This window comes from Eulemur rufifrons, chromosome 15 (genome assembly GCF_041146395.1).
Source record: "Eulemur rufifrons isolate Redbay chromosome 15, OSU_ERuf_1, whole genome shotgun sequence".
Classification (NCBI taxonomy): domain Eukaryota; kingdom Metazoa; phylum Chordata; class Mammalia; order Primates; family Lemuridae; genus Eulemur; species Eulemur rufifrons.
The window spans coordinates 38,575,569-38,596,820 of record NC_090997.1 but is presented as its reverse complement, the minus strand read 5'-3'; the positions used below and the strand labels follow the sequence as shown (position 1 = coordinate 38,596,820).

The 21,252-nt window shown below is 33.2% G+C and overlaps 1 protein-coding gene across 1 annotated transcript in view; it reads left to right on the top strand.

Moving 5' to 3' along the window:
• Nucleotides 1-21,252, top strand: part of PHIP (pleckstrin homology domain interacting protein) — a 123,761-nt gene that overhangs the window by 30,063 nt on the left and 72,446 nt on the right. The window contains exons 7-10 of the mRNA XM_069488863.1: nt 5,040-5,200; nt 14,912-15,133; nt 15,455-15,555; nt 19,718-19,788. Of these exons, the coding sequence (XP_069344964.1) occupies nt 5,040-5,200; nt 14,912-15,133; nt 15,455-15,555; nt 19,718-19,788 (555 nt within the window). The remainder of the gene's footprint in view (nt 1-5,039; nt 5,201-14,911; nt 15,134-15,454; nt 15,556-19,717; nt 19,789-21,252) is intronic.

The following is a 21,252-nucleotide window of genomic DNA, read 5'->3' as shown; positions in this document are numbered from 1 at the left end:
ATTCAAATGGTATAGTGAGAGAAACTTAGGTGACTTTAATTGTTATGTTTATCTTTTAAAAAAATCATCTGTGTTTAAAAAAACTTGGGCCCAGTAGGAAGAAAGCACTAGGTTCTGGATAGAAAAATGTCAGTTGTTTTTCAGTAAATGAAATTAAATTTACATTTCCAACAAATTTTTTTAACTTTACATTTATTTTCAAAGTTCTTTAACAAGTAAGAATATTTTTAAATGGACTCATAATGAAGAGGAATAACTGGATAAATATTAAAACATTAATTACAGCATTAAAATTTTGGTGTTGGCATAGAAATAGACTATCAGGCATGTCAGTGGCCTAGCACAGAGTATATATAAGATAATGTAATCACAACTTAATAGAAAAGAATTAGTAAATGGAAAGGCTAGAACAAACGTTTGGTTATTTGGGAGAGAAAAATATCTTTAGAGACTCACCTCATAAGGTGTATTAAAATTGTAGATGGATTAAAGAGTTAAATGAGAAATCTAAACTGTAAAAAAAGCAAAAGAAGATATAAGTGGATATTTATTGTACTATTGGCTGAGTAGGAGGACTTTATAGTAAAGCAGTAAACGGAATCACAAAAGAAAGGAAAAATATTGATAGAATTGACTACTTAAAATTTGTGAAATTGTGGATATTAAAGAACAACATAATGTGAAAACCAAGTGTATTGTGGAAAGTGGACATGTTTCTGCAGTAATATAATCGGAGAAATTGAAGTTTAGAAAGAATAACTTGCTTAAAGTCTCCATAGTGTCAAGCTTGAACACAAGTCTGTCAAACTTAAAGCTTATCTCTTATTTCATTAAGGAATACAACATACCTGTTAAAATGCTGTTTATGAAGTGTAAACCTTTGCAAAATCTTAAAAGTGATTATGTTAGGTGATAGTATTGTAGATTTTTCTTTCATTTATGTTCTTATTTTCTTAATTGAATATGCATTAGTATTATGATTTGAGAAATAAATGAATTCTTGAAAAATAACTAGATGTGAATTAAGAATAAGTGACCTGTGGGGGAATTTGATTTATCATCCTGATACCTAGAGAAGTAATAGATTAGAACCCAAGGACTAGATAAGTACATAGTACATTTAAGAAATTGTGGGCCTTTTGTTTAGTAATTCTGTAGACTTGTGCACATAGACTTTGTTTCAAAGACTGTTCTGAATGATACACTACAAATGATACTTTTCAGTATTTTGCTCTTTTTCTACTTTAGACTTTAAAATAACTCATTTCTAATGGATAACAGTGATTTCTGAGATTTTTCTTTCATTTACTGTTCTATTTTCAGAAAATTGAGTATGTTTACTTCTGCGTCCCTTCCGCCCCCCCCCCCCAACCCCCCATTAAATCCCTTTAGCAGGGGAGTTACAATGAAGCACAATTTAGAAATATTTTGGATTTTTTAATTTGTCAGATTAAAATCCTCCATTTTTGTTTTATTCCAAACTTGTTTTATAAATATGTAATTTATTTAATTCACCAAATATATATTGATCATCTAAGTGCCAGCCACAATTGTCAGCCCTTAGGCTAATCAAAGAACAAAACAGACAAAAAACCCTGCCCATATAAAGCTTGTTAGATTTTAGTGGGAGGAGGCAGGAAATAAGCAATGAACATAATAAACAAATGTATAGTATCCAGTGCTAAGTGATGGCTAAAGAACAAGCACAGAGTTACATAAAGGGGGATCAGGAGTTAGAGGTGATGGTAGGAGGTGGGCTGCAATTTTCAATGGGCTGATTAGGTTAGGCCTCTTTGAGTAGGTAGCATACATCTGAAAAAAGACTTGAAAGGAGGTCAAGGAATTATCCATATACGGGGAGAGCATTCTACACAGAGGGAACAGCTAGTGCAAAGACCCTAAGTGAAAAGCATGCCTGGTGTGTTAGAAGAATGGGGTAGATGAGAGTAGCTGGCACAGGTCGTGGGGAGAAATAGCAGGTGAAGTCAGAGAGGTTATGGGAAACAAGTTTATGCAGGGCCTTCATAGGCTGATCTGCAAGGAAGTTGGTGTTAATTCTGAATGAAATGAAGAGCTTTGCAGTTTTGAGCAGAAAAGTCACGTTAGAGGGCAACCAGTTAGGAAGCTTTTGAAATTCACCACAATCTTCCTAGAAGAGATGACATTTGAACTGGCCCTGGAGGAGAAGAAAGTATTTGCCAAATGAAAAAGATAAAGAGTTGCTTTGGTAGGCTAAAATAAATGTACTTTTAAACCAAAATCATATATGTTACTTGATTTAAGGTTAAAACTAGAATAATGTCATATAAAGAACGTACGTATTCCTTTGTATCCTCTTATATCTCTTAAACCATGCTCATTTTAAAAATTGACTTTCTAATTTAATAAAATTTAGGGAGTTTCTGTAATCCAAGAGACATTTCCTTTTTACTCAGAAATCCAATTAGTCTGTTATTAATTTCTTTAGAAAGTGAATAATTGCCATTTACCTTTTTGCCATGAAACTATAAATTAAATGAACCATCTTGTGTATCTTATTAAGTAAGATTCATTTATATACTTTTTTATTTAAAAGGCCTCTACATTGAGTTGTGAGAATATAAGAGAATTTCTGTACTTGAGATATTTAAGATCTGGTAAGGGAGATAGACATTATGTAAATGTTATAATAAAAGAAAATGTGAGATTATTGAATGTGAGTCTTAGATCCTCCACTCTACCTTTGTAAAAATTATCTACCTATTTGATCTGGTCAGGTTCTTCCTCAAATTCAGCCTCCTCAGTTGTACTTCAACTACTGAACTATACTTATATTTTCTTCTTTAACTCCTGCAGTTATAAAGTTTGAACCATCAATTTATTACCTGGTAATCTACATGCTGTTCTCTCTATGTCATATCTTTTAGTGCTGTTGTACAGTTTGTAAATTGGTTGAGAGCAAGGACTCTGCTAGGTACTTTCTGTTTTAGGATACAGTCAAATAGTTAACTGGTAGCTAAGCATTACAAAGGGTAGTGTAGAATATAGTTTTAACGAGAAATGTATTTCACTTAATGTGTTTCTGGAAAGTTTTACTTGAAAAGTTTATTGTAAAGTAACATTTTGAAAAGGATATTCTTTTTTTCAATTGTTTTCCAAAATGAAAATAAAGATTTAATCCCAGTTTGGGTCAGAGATTCAGTAAGACTTATATTTAAGAAAACAGTAATATTTTCTCTTGTATAAGGGAAGTATTTTTTGCTTGGAAATACTTCAGCTTCTCTGATTTTTAAATAGTCTTTATAACAAATTCATCTAAAAAAATTCTGAACATATATAGTGCTTGATCATCATTGAGAAATAATAGTTTTGATGTTTCAGTTGTCTCCAACAATCATTTTCACATCTGAAGAGTGTTAAATATTTTCATATTTGACATTTTGAAAATTTTGTAAATTTTAGATAGAGGGAATTAAAGTATATCTTGGTAACACTGTCAGTGTTTATGTGGTATATCATAGCATATTTTCTTAAAGAACAGACAGGTGATTCTGAGATGTCAGTAATCCTTGGTATTTGGATAAGATGTTTTGAATTCTCATTTGGCAGGATAGTTGATGTTTGTGGTTTTGTGTGATTCTTGTACTAAATCAGTTTGGAGCCAAAGCATTGGAGAATGTCTTTTACCAGGCCATTTCTGTACATAAGGAAAATGTGTCAGGGACTAAGCTATGATGGAAACTTACTAAGTCTCTGTTAAATTTTTATATAACCAGTTTAAGTCTAAATATGCTAATTCACAACTGTCAAAACTTGTCTTAGACATTCCTAGGTGTCTGGATAGATTGTGCATAGAACTTACATGCTAACAGCAAGGGTAATACTTTATCAAAATATTAAATAATTGCTCTAGTAAAAGAAATCTAAGTAAATGTAATTATTCTTTGACATATTATTGCTTAAGAACCTACAAAGTATCTACATACCTCTTCACCAGGACCAAAGTTTTTGTTGTTGTTGTTGTTTGCAAATGTAGTGTGAGCCAAACATTTATTGAATGTGAATAAAATAAGAAATACTGAGAATGTATACAATATACCCAAGATATTTATGTTTTATCAACTTTAGGGCATAATTGCTAGGCTCTAAACCTGGGCTGAATAGTATTTTGTATATATATTTTATTTTATTTGGGACTAAATTCAAGTGAGAAACTTGAATGCCAATTGTCCAATGTAGGTGGCAGTCACAGTTAGAAAAAAAGTTTTAACCTATAGGTTAATAATGTGCCTGCAGATTAGTCAACATATATTTATTGAGCACCTTCTCTGTAAGTTAGCAGTATAGAAAGTATCAGTACAGTTGTAATTTAGATGGAAGAGGACATTTTGGGCTGGAGTCAGTATATAAGGCTTTGGGGCAGAAGATAAACTTAAGTCGGATCTTGAATGATGTTAGAATGAATGAGTTGAAAAGAGAGAGCTAATGAGGTTTAGAAAAGGAATCATTTTACAGGTGTTCGGCAAGCTCCCCAGTTTATTTTTTTTCATAATGCAGATGACTTATTCCTCTGTCTTGTTGGAAAGATTTTTTTAAACATCGTTTTGCATGTCATTTTAAAGTGTTCAAGTTTTAGTGGTTGATGAAAAGTTCACTGGATTTTAGTTTTAATTGCTTTTGTTAGAAAAACTATCTCAGCAGGGCTTTAAAGAAAATAATATATAAAATGTTTTTGGTTTTAGAAGAACACTAGCGAGAAAGTAAAGAAATCTAGGTTTTAATCTTAGCTTCATGCCCTACTTTGTGACTTTGGACAGGTTGTTTAATTGCATTTGCTTCCTTATAAAGTAAGAATGATAGTGCCTGATTTACCTTATTTCAGGTGAAATAATGTTTTTCCTGACGACTTGGAAGACTTTTAATTAGGAGCCATATACATTAGAAATCATTTTTATTTTTACCACAAATGACAAATTGTAATATGTGAATTCTTAAGAGGTGATAATTTAAGAAAATTAATTTCCAGATTACGTTTATTTCCCCCTCCCTTTTTTTGGTAGCGGATACTCTGTTTTCAAGGAAGCTGAATGGGAAATACAGACTTGAGCGACTTGTTCCAACTGCAGTGTATCAGCACATGAAAATGCATAAACGAATTCTTGGACATTTGTCATCAGTGTACTGTGTAACTTTTGATCGAACTGGCAGACGGATATTTACTGTAAGTAATTTTTAAAGTATTATCTTTATTCATTTATGGAATTGAAGCAAGTGGTGATAGGTAGATATATGTTCATTGTTCCTGTTACTCATAAAGTGGGATGGATACTGAGTGTTTTTCTCATTCCACTAGATCACACTTGACACTGGCTAGTGCTTTGAAAATCAGTCTTGAAAACTGATAGGATAAGGCTTTAAGATAGATCATGATTGACCAGTGAAAGATTCCAGTGAGAAAACACATTATTATTATTTATAGGAATAACAATTCAGTAATGCTCCAAACAGTATTTCCTTTTTATGTATTTGTTTTAAGACCTCACTGATTTATTTCTAAGGTACTTGTCTATATATATTTGAAAGCTCTTTCCAAGGGATTAATTCTCTTGAGTCCTTTTTAAATAGTCACAGCCAGAAGCAGTATGTAGTACTGTAGTTAAGAGCATCAGTTTTGGCATCAGAGGGCTCTTAGACACAGTTTTACTACTTCTGATAGTGCAAGTTGGGCAAATCGCCTCACCCCTTTAATCTCTATAGTGTTCTCATCTCTTAAAAAAAGGGGGAGGAGAGTAGATAATAGTACCAACTCCAAAGGATTTTGGTGGGATTATATAAAATAATGCATATTACCTGCTGCTACTTACAGATTTAAGTTTTATCTATTTTATTTTTTACCCAACTAAAATCTTATAAATGCTGTATAAGAATTTAAAAGGAAATTATTGTAATTTATAAGTGAAGTTCTGTATTACAAAAACATGTCATTATTTTGTGCCATAATATTTTAATAATGAATGCTTTCCCTGTAGAATAATTAGAAAAACCCAAGGAAGGAGGTAATGTAATTACCAAGTCAAGTTTTGCTCTCTACTTCTCTCTTAGCCTTTTAATGTTTTTACTTAGTTTCAGAATCAGTGCCTCAAAATAATATTTACCAAAGAAAAGTAGAGCTGATGAATTCTCAGGACTAAGGCACTCATAATACAAAAGTACTTTGAGTACTATGTAAATAGCAGGGTTTTCCTCTCCTTATCAGAAATGTGAAATATCTCTCTTCAGTTCAAATTAAAATGAAGGAGCATAAAATGTTTCCATCAGTATAGTAGGGTATAATAAAGAGTATGAGTTTATGCATTCCTTTAATGAACTTCAGAGTCTTTTATGAGCCAGCTACTGTCCTGAGAACTTGGAAGATAGAATTGAAAGAAGTTATATCTGTTCTTGGAGCATTTAGAGATGGTAAACAGGCAATATTGATGCAATGTGCTACGAACCTTGACAGAGGGTGTACAAGACACTGAGAGGTATCAGAGGAGAGGTACCTAATCCAACCTTGTGGTAGGAAATGGTAAGGGAAATTAATGAGAAGTAATACCTCAGCTGAGTTGATTTGGATATTGCTGACTTAGGGAAAGGCATTTACAAACTTTGGGAGAATGTAACATGCAATTGTATATTATTATATATGGTATAGAATAAATATGACTCATCATTAAGCAAGTGCTAGAGATGTTTGTGGGGGACAAAATATTCAAGATCGTTTTGTAACCTGCTAAGTATGGAGAGTTAATGAATGATGGATTTAGATAGAAGAATGAATAGCTTTTCTCTTTTTAATGGTCCCCTTGGCATTATTGTAGAGGATGGATTAAAACTAAGTATATATACAGAGAAATTGGTGAAAAGGCAGTGATCTATGAAGGAAATCATCAGGGCTTGAACAGAGTCGTAGAAGTAGGGATGGAATTAACAGATTAAAAATAGAATTTCTAAGACTTGAGAGACGATTTGTATGTAGGGAGGGAGTAAGATGAAAGACTATGGGATGACATGTTTTTAACTTGTGTGATTTAGAAAGTCCTGTCATTTACTATGGTAGGAATTTAAGTGGAGAAGGTGGGACATGAAATACCTGTGTGAAAAGCCCTAATAGCAATGGGAACTACTATAGGCTGTGGGAACTCAGGAGAGAGATCTAGGCAAGAAGATGATTTAACTTAGGAATCATTCACTATAGAAATGGAATATATTACTGTGTATGTGTGTAATGTAAAAAGGCTGAAACTTCAGCTTTTAAAGCAGACAAAAGAAGAGTCAATAATTGACAGTGAGAAGCAACCTGAGGGACTAGAGAAAAACCAAACCGATGTGGTATCTTAAAAGCCAGGAGATGAGCATTTCATAAAAAATGGAAACCTACAGTAAAATTAGGACTGAAACATGGACACCTAAAGTAAAATTAGGGCTAAAAGACATCTTTTGGATTTGGCAAGGTCATTGATGACTGCCATGGTCTGAATGTATTTTTTTTTTTTTTTTCTTGAGACAGAGTCTTGCTCTGTTGCCCGGGTAGAGTACAGTGGTGTCATTTGTAGCTAACTGCAACCTCGAACTCCTGGGCTCAAGTGATCCTCCTGCCTCAGCCTTCCGAGTAGCTGGGACTACAGGTGCACACCTCAGTGCCCAGCTAATTTTTCTATTTTTAGTAGAGATGGGGTCTCACTCTTGCTTAGGCTGGTCTCGAATGGTCTGAATGTTTCTGTCCCTCCCAAAATTCTTATGCTGAAACCTAATGCCCAGTGTGGTCATACTAAGAGGTGAGGTCTTTAGGAGATGATTAGGTCATGAGGGCAGAGCCCTCATTAATGGAATTAGTATCCTTATAAAAGAGGCCCAAGGGAGCTTGTTTGCCCCTTATGCCATGTGAGGACACAGCTAGAAGGCGCTATTTGTGAAGCAGAAAGAGATCTTTTACTAGACACCAAATCTGATGGCACCTTGATCTTGGACTTCCCAGCTTCCAGAACTGTGAGCAATAAACTTTTATTGTTTATAAATTACCACATCTAAGGTGTTTTGTTATAGCCTCAACCGATTAAGATAATAACCTTGACAAAAAATGTTTTATGTTAATGTTAGGAATAGGAATGAGATTGCAGTGCACTGAGGAGGGAATGGGTATTAAAAAATTGAATGCATTTAATGTAGACTGAAATTTTCAAAAAGCTTGACTATCAAAAAAAATGATTTCCTTCTGAATGTAGAGTACTAGCACTTTACTTTTTGCTTCTATTATCTTGTATTTCCCTACAATGTTGGGATGGATTTGTTTAGATGTCTGTTTTCCTATTAAATTGTGAGGTTATTAATAGCACAGACTTTTTCTTATACTTTTTAGATCTGTAGTGCCTTGCAGAGTATCTGGTGCATACGGTTGGCATACAACAGATGATGAATGAATCAAGTAGTCAATTAGAGATATAAAAATAAATAAGGTCCTTTTTTGCAGGAAACTTTGTGCATACATATTTGGTGCATACAAAGTCTGTAAGGTAAATAACTCTTTTGTATTGTGCTTCAGTTATACTGATCTTTCCCTGTACTTCAAACTTGCAGAGCCTATTTATGGCTTAGAGTCTTTGTACTAGTTTATTTCCTTTACCCGGAATTGTCTCCAAAATGTTCTTGTAGCTGATTTCTTTGTTAGCAAATAGAAGCTGGTAGAGGATCTTGGTGTGAAGATCTTGGTGTAAACTTGCAATATATCTCCACAAGACACTAATCAATTCAAAAAGGAAACATTGCAGCTTTCCTGGGGAGAAACCTTGGAAACACTAACGTGACCAGGTTAATTTCACTAGTGGTAGAATAGGTTGATATTGTATGTTCTTTAAAGTGGTGCCCTGAGAAAAACACAGCATTCGTCTGTGGGATTCCTGCAAAGACAATAACCTGGTCACGAAGAAACATTCAACAGACCCAGGTTCTGGGTCATCCTAAGGTCTATATTTTTTTATAGACAGCTGAAGATATGAAAGAGAAAGTCTGAGAAAATATTCCAGATTGAAGGAACCTGACAAGACATGACAATTAAATGTAATGTTTTTAGCTGTATGAGGTCCTGGGCCAAAAAAGAAAAAAACATTATTGACGAAATTTAAATGGGGCCTAGAGATTGAATGGTAGTGTTATTAATATTGATTTCTCAACTTATATAGGCAAGTATCCTTGTTTTAGAGAAATACACACCGATTTATTTAGAGGGAATGGGGTATCGAGTCAGCAGCCTGCTCTTAAGAAAAAGATAATGGTAACAGTGGTAAGTGTGTATGTGAATGTGTTTGTTATGTTGAGAGAGAAGGAGGGAAGAAAAGTGCTGATGAAGCAAATGAAGTGAATTTTTAAGAGTTGATGAATCTGGGTGATGGGAATATGGAAGGCATTTGTGCTATTCTTGAAAATTGTGTAGTTGAAATTCAAACTATTTTTTAAAAACGCGTAGGAGGTTGTACAGAAGCAATAGTGAGCATTCAGTGTGTTTGGTAGTAATGGACAGGAGAGCCAGAGTCTGGTAATTCAAAGGAAGCTATATTGGTTAAGGAGAAGGAACTAAGAGAGCCACTGTGAAGATATGAGAGGAGATTATTGATATGCATTGATTTTTAAGGACAGATGAGTAGATGAAGGTGGTATGTATAAAAATAGCCGTTTATTTGGCTTGTTTAGAAAGATAATTATGTCCACAATCAAGAGATTCTGCTTATCAATATGAAATATTTTATCTGGTGAGAGTCTTGTTAAGGAATGGAATTGGGTTCTAGAGGTGAGTAATAAAGCCTGGAAATAGAAAAGACTATTAAATAGGGACCAGTTAAAAAAAAAGATTACTGATTAGGCATAGCATCCCAAGTAAATAGGGGATTCATAAATTTGTAATGTTGCAGAATTAATGTGCTTATATTCTTTACCATGATGGTACTTGGCATCCTGGCAGTAGGATCAGAGCAAATGATGGTTAGCTTTATAAAAGGTTGGTCACTGGTGGTGTAGATGGACAAGGAGACAAGAAAATTGGGCATATTTTGAAATGATTGACACTGAAGTTTAGGCTAATTTGTGAGGGAAATGAAACACAGGTCTGATAGATTTGTAGGAAAGTCAGTGGCCTCTTCTTGAAAAAAACTTGAACTAAATTTAAATTATAAGCAATTTTTAGTTCTGCCTGAAGAACAGGTTACTTTTTAGCTTGAATAAGAAAATGAAGTTGTAGTATGCATGACAGTATACATGTCGTTTTGACATTCATTTCTACTGTTTATTCTAATGGCAGCAAGAGGTGAGATTCCTGACTCATAAAGGTATAAAGTAGCCACAAGAGAAATTAGAATTCTTTCTGTCAAGTCTGTCAGGTTAACAGTAGGCTTTAAAGGATCACCAAATTCTCTAAGACATTTTCAGCTAGATATCACATTATTTTATTTGCATGTCAAAGGTGGTAATCTTTGGTCTGCATAACTGATACTTCACTTTTAGGGAAGGGTTTACAGGTATACATTTTAATTTTAAGGTCATCTGAGCAGAAGTAACTTGTTTCTAAATGTATGCAGTTTTTTGCCTGCAGAAAATCAAACATTACAGCTGCTTCCTGTAAATTACTTTGTTATCAGACAGTTACATAGTTATCACCTCTAATCTTCTATTAGTTTTGTAATACATTCATAATTGACTGCTGGGCCTTACATAGAAAAATATATTTTGTTTATATAGTCAGAATAGCTACTGAATAAGCCATACCAAAAAGAACTCTATCAAGTTGTTCTGAAATTTAGCTTTCCTTTTAAATAAATAAATACATAAATAGTTCAAATAGTCCTTTCCATGCATAAAATTCTATATTAGTACTTGAATGCAGATCAAAACCAAATATTGCTTTAATTTTTGGAAGTAAGATAAGCAAATATAGTGAATGAATTGATCCACTTTGTGGAATTTAGAGAACTTAAGTTGAATGAATGCTGTAAAGCCATTTCTTATTCACCAAATCCCTAGTGTACTTCCCATGTGCCAGGTGGTGTTGTAGACCAGCTTTCTGGAAATCATAGTCTGCTACAACTCTTTCTTTACTTCCTACAGATAATCAGTGATACACTCCTTATCCCTTTTATTCCACAAACAGCTATTGTAACCATTTCTTTTGATTTTATGATGTAATAATCTCAGTTTTGCCACTCATTCTCTCCTGCCTGCACTATTTTAACAACTTTCGACTAGTCTACTTTATAGCCTAATTCACACTGATGCCAGGATGATATTTGGAAAATATAAATCTGATGTTGGTTCTTACCTGCTTGATATTCTTAAGTGTTCCTCATTACGTACCATATTCCTTAGTATACTGTAAAAGATTCTTCACAATTTTTTCCTATTCATTTTCATGCCTTTACCTCACACTCTAAATAACTTTGCAGACTACTTGCAGTTCCTTGAAAGTCTCACATTGTTCTACGTTTTCATGTCTTTAAATATACTTTTCCCTATATATATTTTGAATGTTTTAAAAAAATGAATTTATGATTAAAATAATGAGAATACTACTACCAGGAAAAGTGGCTATAGTATTAGGTCATTAACTGGAAATGTCTGATTTTGAATCAAAAGTTTAGTTTATTACATCTCAAACAAGAAGCAGTACAATTAATCCAAGTATGAGACTAAACTATCAACACAATTTTGCCATCTTAATGGTAGCTTGTTTATGCCAGCAGCGAGTGGCAATGAAATCACGAAAGGCATTTTCCACAGCTTGTTGAGAATTGAATGTTTTTCCTTGCAAGAAGTGGTCCAAAGCCTGGAAGAAGTGGTAGTCAGTTGGTGAATATGGTGGATGACAGAGAGATTCCAAGTCCAACCTCTCTGTAGTTTGAGCAGCATTGTTTTTTGCAACATGTGGTCTTGCAAGAGGATTGGCCTGTCTCTGTTGACCAGTTTCAGCTGCTTAATCGCAAGCATACTCATCATTTTGTCCAATTGGGTGCAGTAGACATCTGCTGTAATCTATTGACCAGAAGCTGTAGAGAATAATACCAGTGCTGGACCACCAGATAGACACCATTAGCTTTTTTTGATGAATATTTGGTTTTGGACTGTGTTTCAGCACTTCATCTTTATCCAACCATTGTGCCTAACACTTGTGATTGTCAAAAAGAATCCATTTTTCATCACACATACCAATACAGTGTAGAAATGGTTTGCCTTTATGTCACGACAGCAAAGAAAGGCAAGCTTCTGATGCTCATTTAATTCATGCTATACCCATCTATCCAGCTGCTTTACCTTGCCTATTTGTTTCAAATGGTCCCATATTATTGGAATAGCAACATCAATCCTTGCTGCTAATTCATGTGTAGGTTGAGATGGATTCTCTTCCACTACGGCTTTCAGCTCGTCATAATCAATCTTGGTCTCAGGTCGCCCACGTGGCTCATTCTCAAAATTAAAATCCCCAGAACGGAACTTCTGGAACCATCCGTGTTCTATGCACTCCTTAGCCACATAAACACTTCGACGATGGAACTTATACTAAAAAATAACACAAATTTTTGACTTTCCATGTTTTCACAAAAATTGCTCTGAAAAAATTTTAAATATAATCACAAGCCAGAAAACCATTCATTTCAAAGACTGAGGATATACCTTCACAATAAAAAATAACATACGAAGGGTCAAAGTGAAAATGTCAGTGATACCAACTGTCAAACTTAGTACTTAAAGACATCCGACATTTCATAGTTAATGACCTAATAGATAGCATATAGCTTTTACCGTGTGTCAGGCACTGTGTTCACCCTCATTTAGTCTTTGCACCAACTCTATAAGATGAGAAAACTGAGTCACAGGAAATATATGTAACATGTCCAAGGTCATACAGCTAGAAAGTGGGTGACTTGCCAGGTCATGAACCCAGGCATTTGACCCTAGAGTCTGTGCTTTAAGCTACTATATTTTACCTCTTCTTGCATAAAACTGTGCAAGCATCACTGCGTCTGGGTTCTTTTCCAGACTCTACTTCTCCATCTCTCAGGAAAAACAGACTGCTCCTTTGTTTGAATCTCTGCTTATTAACAGTATAACACTTAAGACATGTTACATTCTCCTTCTGTCTTGCCTCCCGAGGACAGGAATACTGTATCTTTGTATCTCATCTCCACTGTATCTAACTGGTTGGCGTGTCCTTTAATTGCAAGGCAAATGGATAAATGAATTCTTGAATCAGTGAATTTTAAAGGTGTAGTGAACTTCAGAGATCATCCAATTTAACCTTATTTTATAGATGAAGAACCTGAGATTAAGTGTATGTGATGAGAATACTGGATTTTAATGTGGATAATTTACCAAAGTTAAGTTTGTTAGTCAGTGCTTTGTAACCCGCCTAATTTGCTTCAAAGCTAATCAGAAGAACTGGTTTTATAGTTAATTGAGGAACATTTTAGGTAGTGTTGGCAGAGTCTGGTTTAAGATACAGCATTTAGGCTAGGCGTTGTGGCTCACGCCTGTAATCCTAGTACTCTGGGAGGCCGAGGCAGGAGGATTGCTCGAGGTCAGGAGTTCGAGTCCAGCCTGAGCAAGAGTGAGACCCCCGTCTCTACTAAAAATAGAAAGAAATTAGCTGAACAACTAAAAATATATAGAAAATATTAGCCGGGTATGGTGGTGCATGCTTGTAGTCCCAGCTACTCGGGAGGCTGAGGCAGAAGGATCACTTGAGCCCAGGAGTTTGAGGTTGCTATGAGCTAGGCTGATGCCACGGCACTCACTCTAGCCTGGGCAACAAAGCGAGACCCTGTCTCAAAAAACAAACAAACAAACAAACAACGATACAGCATTTAACATTCTGTTAATATTGTGATCATTTATATGTTACATTTATTGTCAGTATGAAGCAGAAAACTTGTCGTGAATCATATTTGCCTTTGTAGGTCCTCTGAGTACTTTTTAATGTCAGATATAAAGGTGTTTTTTTAAGAATTAGATTGGAAGGTCATAAAGAATTCTAACATGAAATCTTAGTAAAACTATGTCCTGAAAAACATTGAGTAAGTTTGCAAGTATTTGTTTCCTATTTTGATTTTATGTTAAAAACTAGAAAATGTGTCAAAAATATTGGTAAGTTTTGAACTTGGGAGATGATATATGTTAATAACATTCTTTTTACTTTTATATATTTTAAAAAAATTTATAATAAGGTTTGGGAATTCTAATCTTTATGTTGACTATATAAAATGGGAATGTTTATTTCTTAATATAAGTATTCATAGGAGACTCTATCCTTTACAATTTCTTTCTGAACTTATGCTACTACAGCAGAGTAAACAAGTAATTTATGTATTTGTATTGACTTCGTACAGATAAGAGTAATTATTATTTCTAATTGGTTTTAGGTGATACTATGTTTTTAGCTGAAGATCAGTGATAAGAAACTCTTAACGTATTATGTTTTTAGCTTCCTGGGAGAAAGTCACAAATTAGCTTACTTTTAGTTTTATATAACAAAATAACATAGTGTTAGTCACCATTGTATATTACATTTGCTTTGCAATTAAAGTTTTATTACTTCAAAAGAACAAATTCTTTCACAAGATTCCAGACAGAGGTTACTTTGAATGGTAGGTGGGGACCAGAGGTAAATGTTAATTATCGCCAGCTTCCTATTTATTTGTCTTTGTTGCTGGGCACACAGGTATTCTTTATAAATGAATGATTTAATTTAATTAAGAGTTTTGTGTAGAACAAAGTTCTAACACATGTATATGACACTTTTCAGTACTTAAAAATATAATTGTTGGGAAGTGGACATAAGAGATACGATTTATCAGTGTTAAGAACTTGAATTACAGTTTATAGGGTTAATTCTAGTATCCATTCTTATTTTAAGGGTTCTGATGACTGTCTTGTAAAAATCTGGGCAACAGACGATGGGAGATTATTAGCTACTTTAAGAGGACATGCTGCTGAAATATCAGACATGGCTGTAAACTATGAGAATACCATGATAGCAGCTGGAAGTTGTGATAAAATGATCCGAGTCTGGTGTCTTCGAACTTGTGCACCTTTGGCTGTTCTTCAGGGCCACAGTGCGTCTATTACATCATTACAGGTAATTGTTTTAATCCCTATAAAATCCTTTTTGGTTATAATTTAAAGGAAATTTTATAAAGTCACTTTTGGTTATAATTTAAATTTTAAGAAGTCATTTTTATAATTCAGTATATAAGGTCAATTAAAACAAAGACATATTTCTGCTTTCTTTATAAATATATGGACTTTAAATAACATGGTAGTAATGACCTTAGTCAATTCTGGGTGTTTTCTAACTGTTATTCTTAGTTGCTATTAGTATGGTAAAAAGTCGATTTTATTATTCGGACTGTGTCATTCTTTTTGTAAAGATTTTTTTCCCCCTGTGATTGTTTTTCAGTTCTCACCATTGTGCAGTGGCTCAAAGAGATATCTGTCTTCTACTGGGGCAGATGGCACAATTTGTTTTTGGCTCTGGGATGCTGGAACCCTTAAAATAAAGTCAGTTGCTATTTTATTTCGTAGAATAAATGTGTTTAATGGTTGACATGGCAAAAGTATAAAGTAGTCAACAATAGAAATAAATTTACTTTTCCTCCTTGAGTAAACACTAGAAATTTTTTTTTGGCTCTTTACTGACCTCTTTTATTTTTAGGTGTCCTCCTTTTTTATGCTTGAAAGAAAAGTTTTCTCATGTTAACATGTGTTTCTTTTTTCTCTTATCTTTGTCTTAGTCCTATCTCCTTCCTTCAGAATATAGCTGACTTATTACCACTCACTTCTGTGTGCTGCATAGTTTTGTCTCACTAGCTCCTTTTGGTGCTGAGAACATAATCTTAAGAGATCCTAACACCATTCTTTAGAATAATTTTAATCTTTTATGTTACTTAATTTATATACTTTAGATATTCTTATAGATCCAGGGAAAGTTAGGAAACCAGAATCATTAAAGTTTCACTAAACTATACCAAGGTACATAGATGTACCATCCCCCCACCTGCCCGTAATAGCATTTTGCATTTGTGCTTTCACCTATATTGATATCTTGGTTAATCAAAACAAATTGGCTGGAGAGTATTATCTTTTTTGATTAAGGACACTGAGGTAAAGAAAAGCTAAATGACTTTCTAATAGTTAAAACAATTTTTTTAAAAATTGACAAGGCCAGGACTAGAGCACTTCCCTGCCTTTTTGGTCCTGTCCTTTCCACATTTTGTCGATTGAGCGGTTGTAGTGGGGAGAGGAAGTACTGTATTTGCCTCATAGGCAGTCTTTGAATAGAGAAGTAGTGTACCCAGTGATTCCAGTGTTGAAATGGCTGTTTCCACCACTCTAAGGATAGAAAGTCATTCAGATTATAACATATCTCAAAAATTATCTCTGACTTCTGTTTATAAATTATCAACCAAAGTTGAGTTATTTAATAAAATAATTTATGTATGCCTTTGTTATTTTAAAATAGTAATGTTTAGATAATTGTTTCTAATGGGAGGTATGCTTCTTAAACCCCTGTGTATGAAGATTCCTGTGGAGTGGTTCTTAGGGCATTAAGGGGCCATGGCTTGAGTAATGTAATGAAACTATCCTTCATTTGAAAATATTTTTAAAAAAGATTGTGATCAAAAACATGATTCTTTGGACAAAGTAAGTTGATTGTACTTTAGTTGCATTTCTAATATTTAAAGGCTTTCTGTAGATATTTAAATAAAAGTTGAAATATTTTTCTGATGTGTATAGACAATAGCAATAGTTAATTGTTAGTTACTGCTTTCCTTTACATATTTTTACCTCCTTGTGGACCTGATTGGGATAACTTTATCCTTTCCTTTCTTATTTTCTTAGAGAAGAAAAAGTGATTAGCAATCTTCAAATTAGGATAGAACAAAAAGTGTTTTACAAAATTAAACTCTCACCTTGTTTGTGCTTCTTAAGGGTTACATTGTTAGGTACAGTAATATTTCATGTTTTTGGATGCTTGAGAAGTGAGTTTTTCCATATAAATGATTTTTTTCAGAATCTTTATGTAGAATCACATGTAACCAACTACGCTAATACGATATTTCTTTCCCCATGAATGTGTTTTTATATAGATATAATAAGGGAGATGTGTATAATTTTCTGTTGATTTTTTGGTAAGATTTTATCATAGGCATTTATATTAATTTTAATAGCTTGCATATATTCTACTGAGTTGTTACTTTGCTTAGTGATTTTCTTACTTTGGGACATTGAAGTTTTTTCTGGTTATTTACAAGTAGTATTCTTTTCTATTTGCTATTATAATTGTTCCTTAAAATTTCTAAGTTTAGAGTTCAGACATTAAAATAAGAGTAATCCATTTTACACATGGTAACTGCCCAAAAGATTGGCATGGTATAGATGGTTACTGTAATTATGTCACATAGGCTTTAATTAATAGAGGCAAAAATTGTATTGAGGTGTAATGCTTTTGTATAATCTTGAGAAATGATTTCAGAAACCCAACTATCTACATTAAGTGAAAGAATCAACTTAGGAAAATCAAGTCTCTTGATTTACATAGGGTTTATATGTATGTTACCATTTCCCACCAGTAAAGATGCTGCTTCTTAGATCGGTGATCTGAATGGCTGGGTGAAACAGAAGCTAGCTCAAGAGATTTCTGGGTAGGAGGAACCTGTCTAAGCATTTATACTAGGTATAAGCAGAATAGGAATCCTAAAATATGCAGATAATGATGATTACAAATTTTTATTAAGCACTTAGTCTGCCAAGCTAGTACTAAGCACTTTACATTTATTTATCTTTTTAATCCTTATAACAATCCTATGAGAAAGGTACAATTATTATCCCTAGGGCAAAACCTGGAGCACAGCAGGTTACATAATTAGGAGTTGGTGGTAGAGCCAGGATTTGAATACTACTAGAAGTATACCATAAGGAGCCCCTCTTAACCACTGTACCAAACTAAATAGCAGTTATTCACTGGACTGTCTAGAACTTGTTGAACCTAATTAAAATACATTTATTGAGCATGTTGGACATTGTAGTAAACACTTTACATGGATTAAACTTGTTTAATTCTCCTAGCAACTCTGAGATAGGTTCTGTTTTTAACCCCCATTTTACAGATGAAGAGACAGGTGTAGAAATGTTAACTTGCCTAGGGCGGCAGAGCTGGAAACTGAGCTCATCGTCTGAGTCCAAGGCCCTCCTTTAAAATATTTCTTCAAATGTGCATTTAAAAATAAATTATTGTACTTGCTTATTGTTTTTTCTCTTTAAAAATACAAAATAAAATCTGTTTTGAAATGGCAATGTGTAGGACCATTACCTATTCTGGTAATGAGTTCCAAGTAAATGTTTGCATGACACTTATATGAGCAGTTGTCAAAAATTAACAAAAAACTAGAGCTAGAATCCAGATGATATTAATGAAAGTAGTGCATTTAGTTGCCTTCATAATTCAGATTAATTTACTTAAATTATAGTTAATTTTGCTCTGAATAAATGTTTAGGTTTTAAGAATGTTTTAATAAATATTTTGCTTAGCTGTATGAGAGCTTGTTAATATTACACTTTGTTATAAATACCAATTTAAAATGGCAGATTTATTAATTTTTAAAATTTGTAACTATTTTTTATGTTCTGTATTAGTAAGAAAGACAATTCTCATTGCTCAGAATATATAATTGATCAGATATATTTGATCTATACAGTTTTTCTCTAAATGATCACAAAACTGAAACCTCTCTACATTTGATTGCTATGGACTGTGAAAGTTATACAGTACACTCAGGCTTAAAGCTCTAAATATTTTTGCATTTCCTCTAATAGTGTGAAAAAAACTAGGTCAAAATGTATAGTAAGTAGGGCTTCAAACATATCAGTGTGTTGGAGCATTACATACACATTGTTAAGTGTATTGGAGCTGGTATCAGGACTAAAATCTATCATTTTTCTCTAATATGGTTGATTATAACATTAAACATTTAATGTCACTAGTAGCAATATAAAAGATATCTGTAATAGTTATAAAATTAATGTCAATATAATTGTGTGTAACCTGTTTTCAATAGATCACTATTTTGAAGGAGCATTATAGTTGACATAAGAGTCAGATTGGCCTTCATATTTTCACTAGAATAAGCAACACTCAACTTTTTGAAGTCTTAAAGGACATATTTTGTCACATTAGAAAGTAAGCAGAAGGGAGAAGCTTAATTAACAATATCTAATACTGAAAAAGTTCAGTTATTGATGGTATACATAAGCCACAGAGGCAGCACCCATTTAGCTAGTATGTTCATATTTACAAATAGCCGTTCCTTATACATTTCTATGTTACTGTTTCTATGTTCTCTATAAAAACTGAGAACTTGTTAAATTTGATTAGAAGTGAGTGTTAACTAATAACTACATGTCTAGTGTAATAGTGACTTTGGGATTGTTCCATGTGTAGATTATTGTATAGTCAGGAGCTCCTATGAAATCTATATCTAGAATTTCTACAGTTTATCTGTTGATTTATGACACATAATGATTTCTAAGTTGTTTTAGGAAGGGTGCCGGATGTTGCTTTGTATATAATTTTGTCCTTCTGTGATTATTTTTTGAAATGGCTTATTTCTGGTGTTACTGGTCTCCTTAGGATATTTTTAATTGTTTATTTTTTATATCATAGTCCAAGACCTGCAAAATTTACAGAGCGCCCTCGTCCTGGAGTTCAAATGATCTGTTCTTCTTTTAGTGCCGGTAAGATTTTTTTCCTTTATTTTCCACTTAAAGTTGTACATTAGAAGTCTTCTAGTGGAACGCATAAAACTTAGGAAAATATTTTACTATTATATTATAAATCATGTTCTTATACATATGTCAGAGCTAATAAGTAACCAAGAATGATTATAAATTAACTTAGAAATATTGCAACTATTCTAGTTTAGTTTATGTAGTCACATGACTAATATTTTTCTTTAAGGAGATCATAATGCTCTAATAGGAGAGAATAAATAGTTTAAAAATAGACTTAAAAAATGAAAAGTTGTCTCTTGTTAAGAAAGGTATTTTAGATCTGGTTTATGTTTTCATGGATTTTGGAGGTGTGCCATAGTTAAGTAAAATAAATTTGGTATTTCTTAATCTTTATTAGTTAATTTGCTCCAGATTGTTCTTATTTGCGCTTTAAAAGCAGCTGTATAGCATTGCTAATATACCATTTTGTTTTGAATTTATGCAGCAGCATTTGGAATGAATTTTAGGGTTTTTTTAAAAAAATTATCTGGATCTTTGAAATGAATTGATAAGAAAATTAAAAGAAACAGTAATATATCCAATATGTAATGTTCCTAATATCTGTTCCTCCCACCTTTATTTTTTGTTTACTTCTGTCTGTTCATTTCATAATTTTGGGTAGCAGTATGACCTGAGATAAAGGATAGCAAACTGATGAAGTGAGTCTGTTTTTGGTGTATTTATTAATATCCAAACAATCTTCATTTTCCAACATCTAGATTTCCAGTGCTACTGCCGTGAATTCAGTGTTCCTTCTAGTAATAACACAAATATAGGCACTGTACATGCATTCAGAGTAATTTAAATTTATGCTCCTCTTTCAAAGATAATTTGATTTTTTTTTAAGGGTTCAGTGGGTAGGTAATTTAGCAAAAGTACTTAAATATTTTATTATATACAAACACTATTTTCAACACTGGAAGAGTGTTACTGTCACGAAGGGAGTAAATTGCATATACTAATAACAGTAATGCACGGTAAAAATGTATATACTACAAGACAAAGTCTTAGGTGAGTTCAGAGGAGAGCAGGCTCATTTGATGGCCAAGTTTGTAAAGGCAAGTTGGGCCTTTACAACTGAGGGAGTTGAACCTTAAGATTTTGACACATGGGACGTAGGACAAGAGAAGGATTTCAGCAGAGTTAGACGTGTTTTCTAGTGAAGATGACTGATAATTTTAACATAGTAAGATTATGTAATCACTTAATGAAACTATTTGTAGAACAAGGCTTTACTTCTGTAAATATTAAAAAATTCAGCCAGTCAAAGCTATATTAGCAAACTTCTTTCTTAAATTCCCGTTAGATGTATTATATATTTAGGATAAATATGCATGATTTTAGAGTAAAATATTGCTTCAGTATATACTATAATTTTGCTTGCATTTTATTATCTAATTCTAAGAGATTTTGAAGTTGTGTTTTACT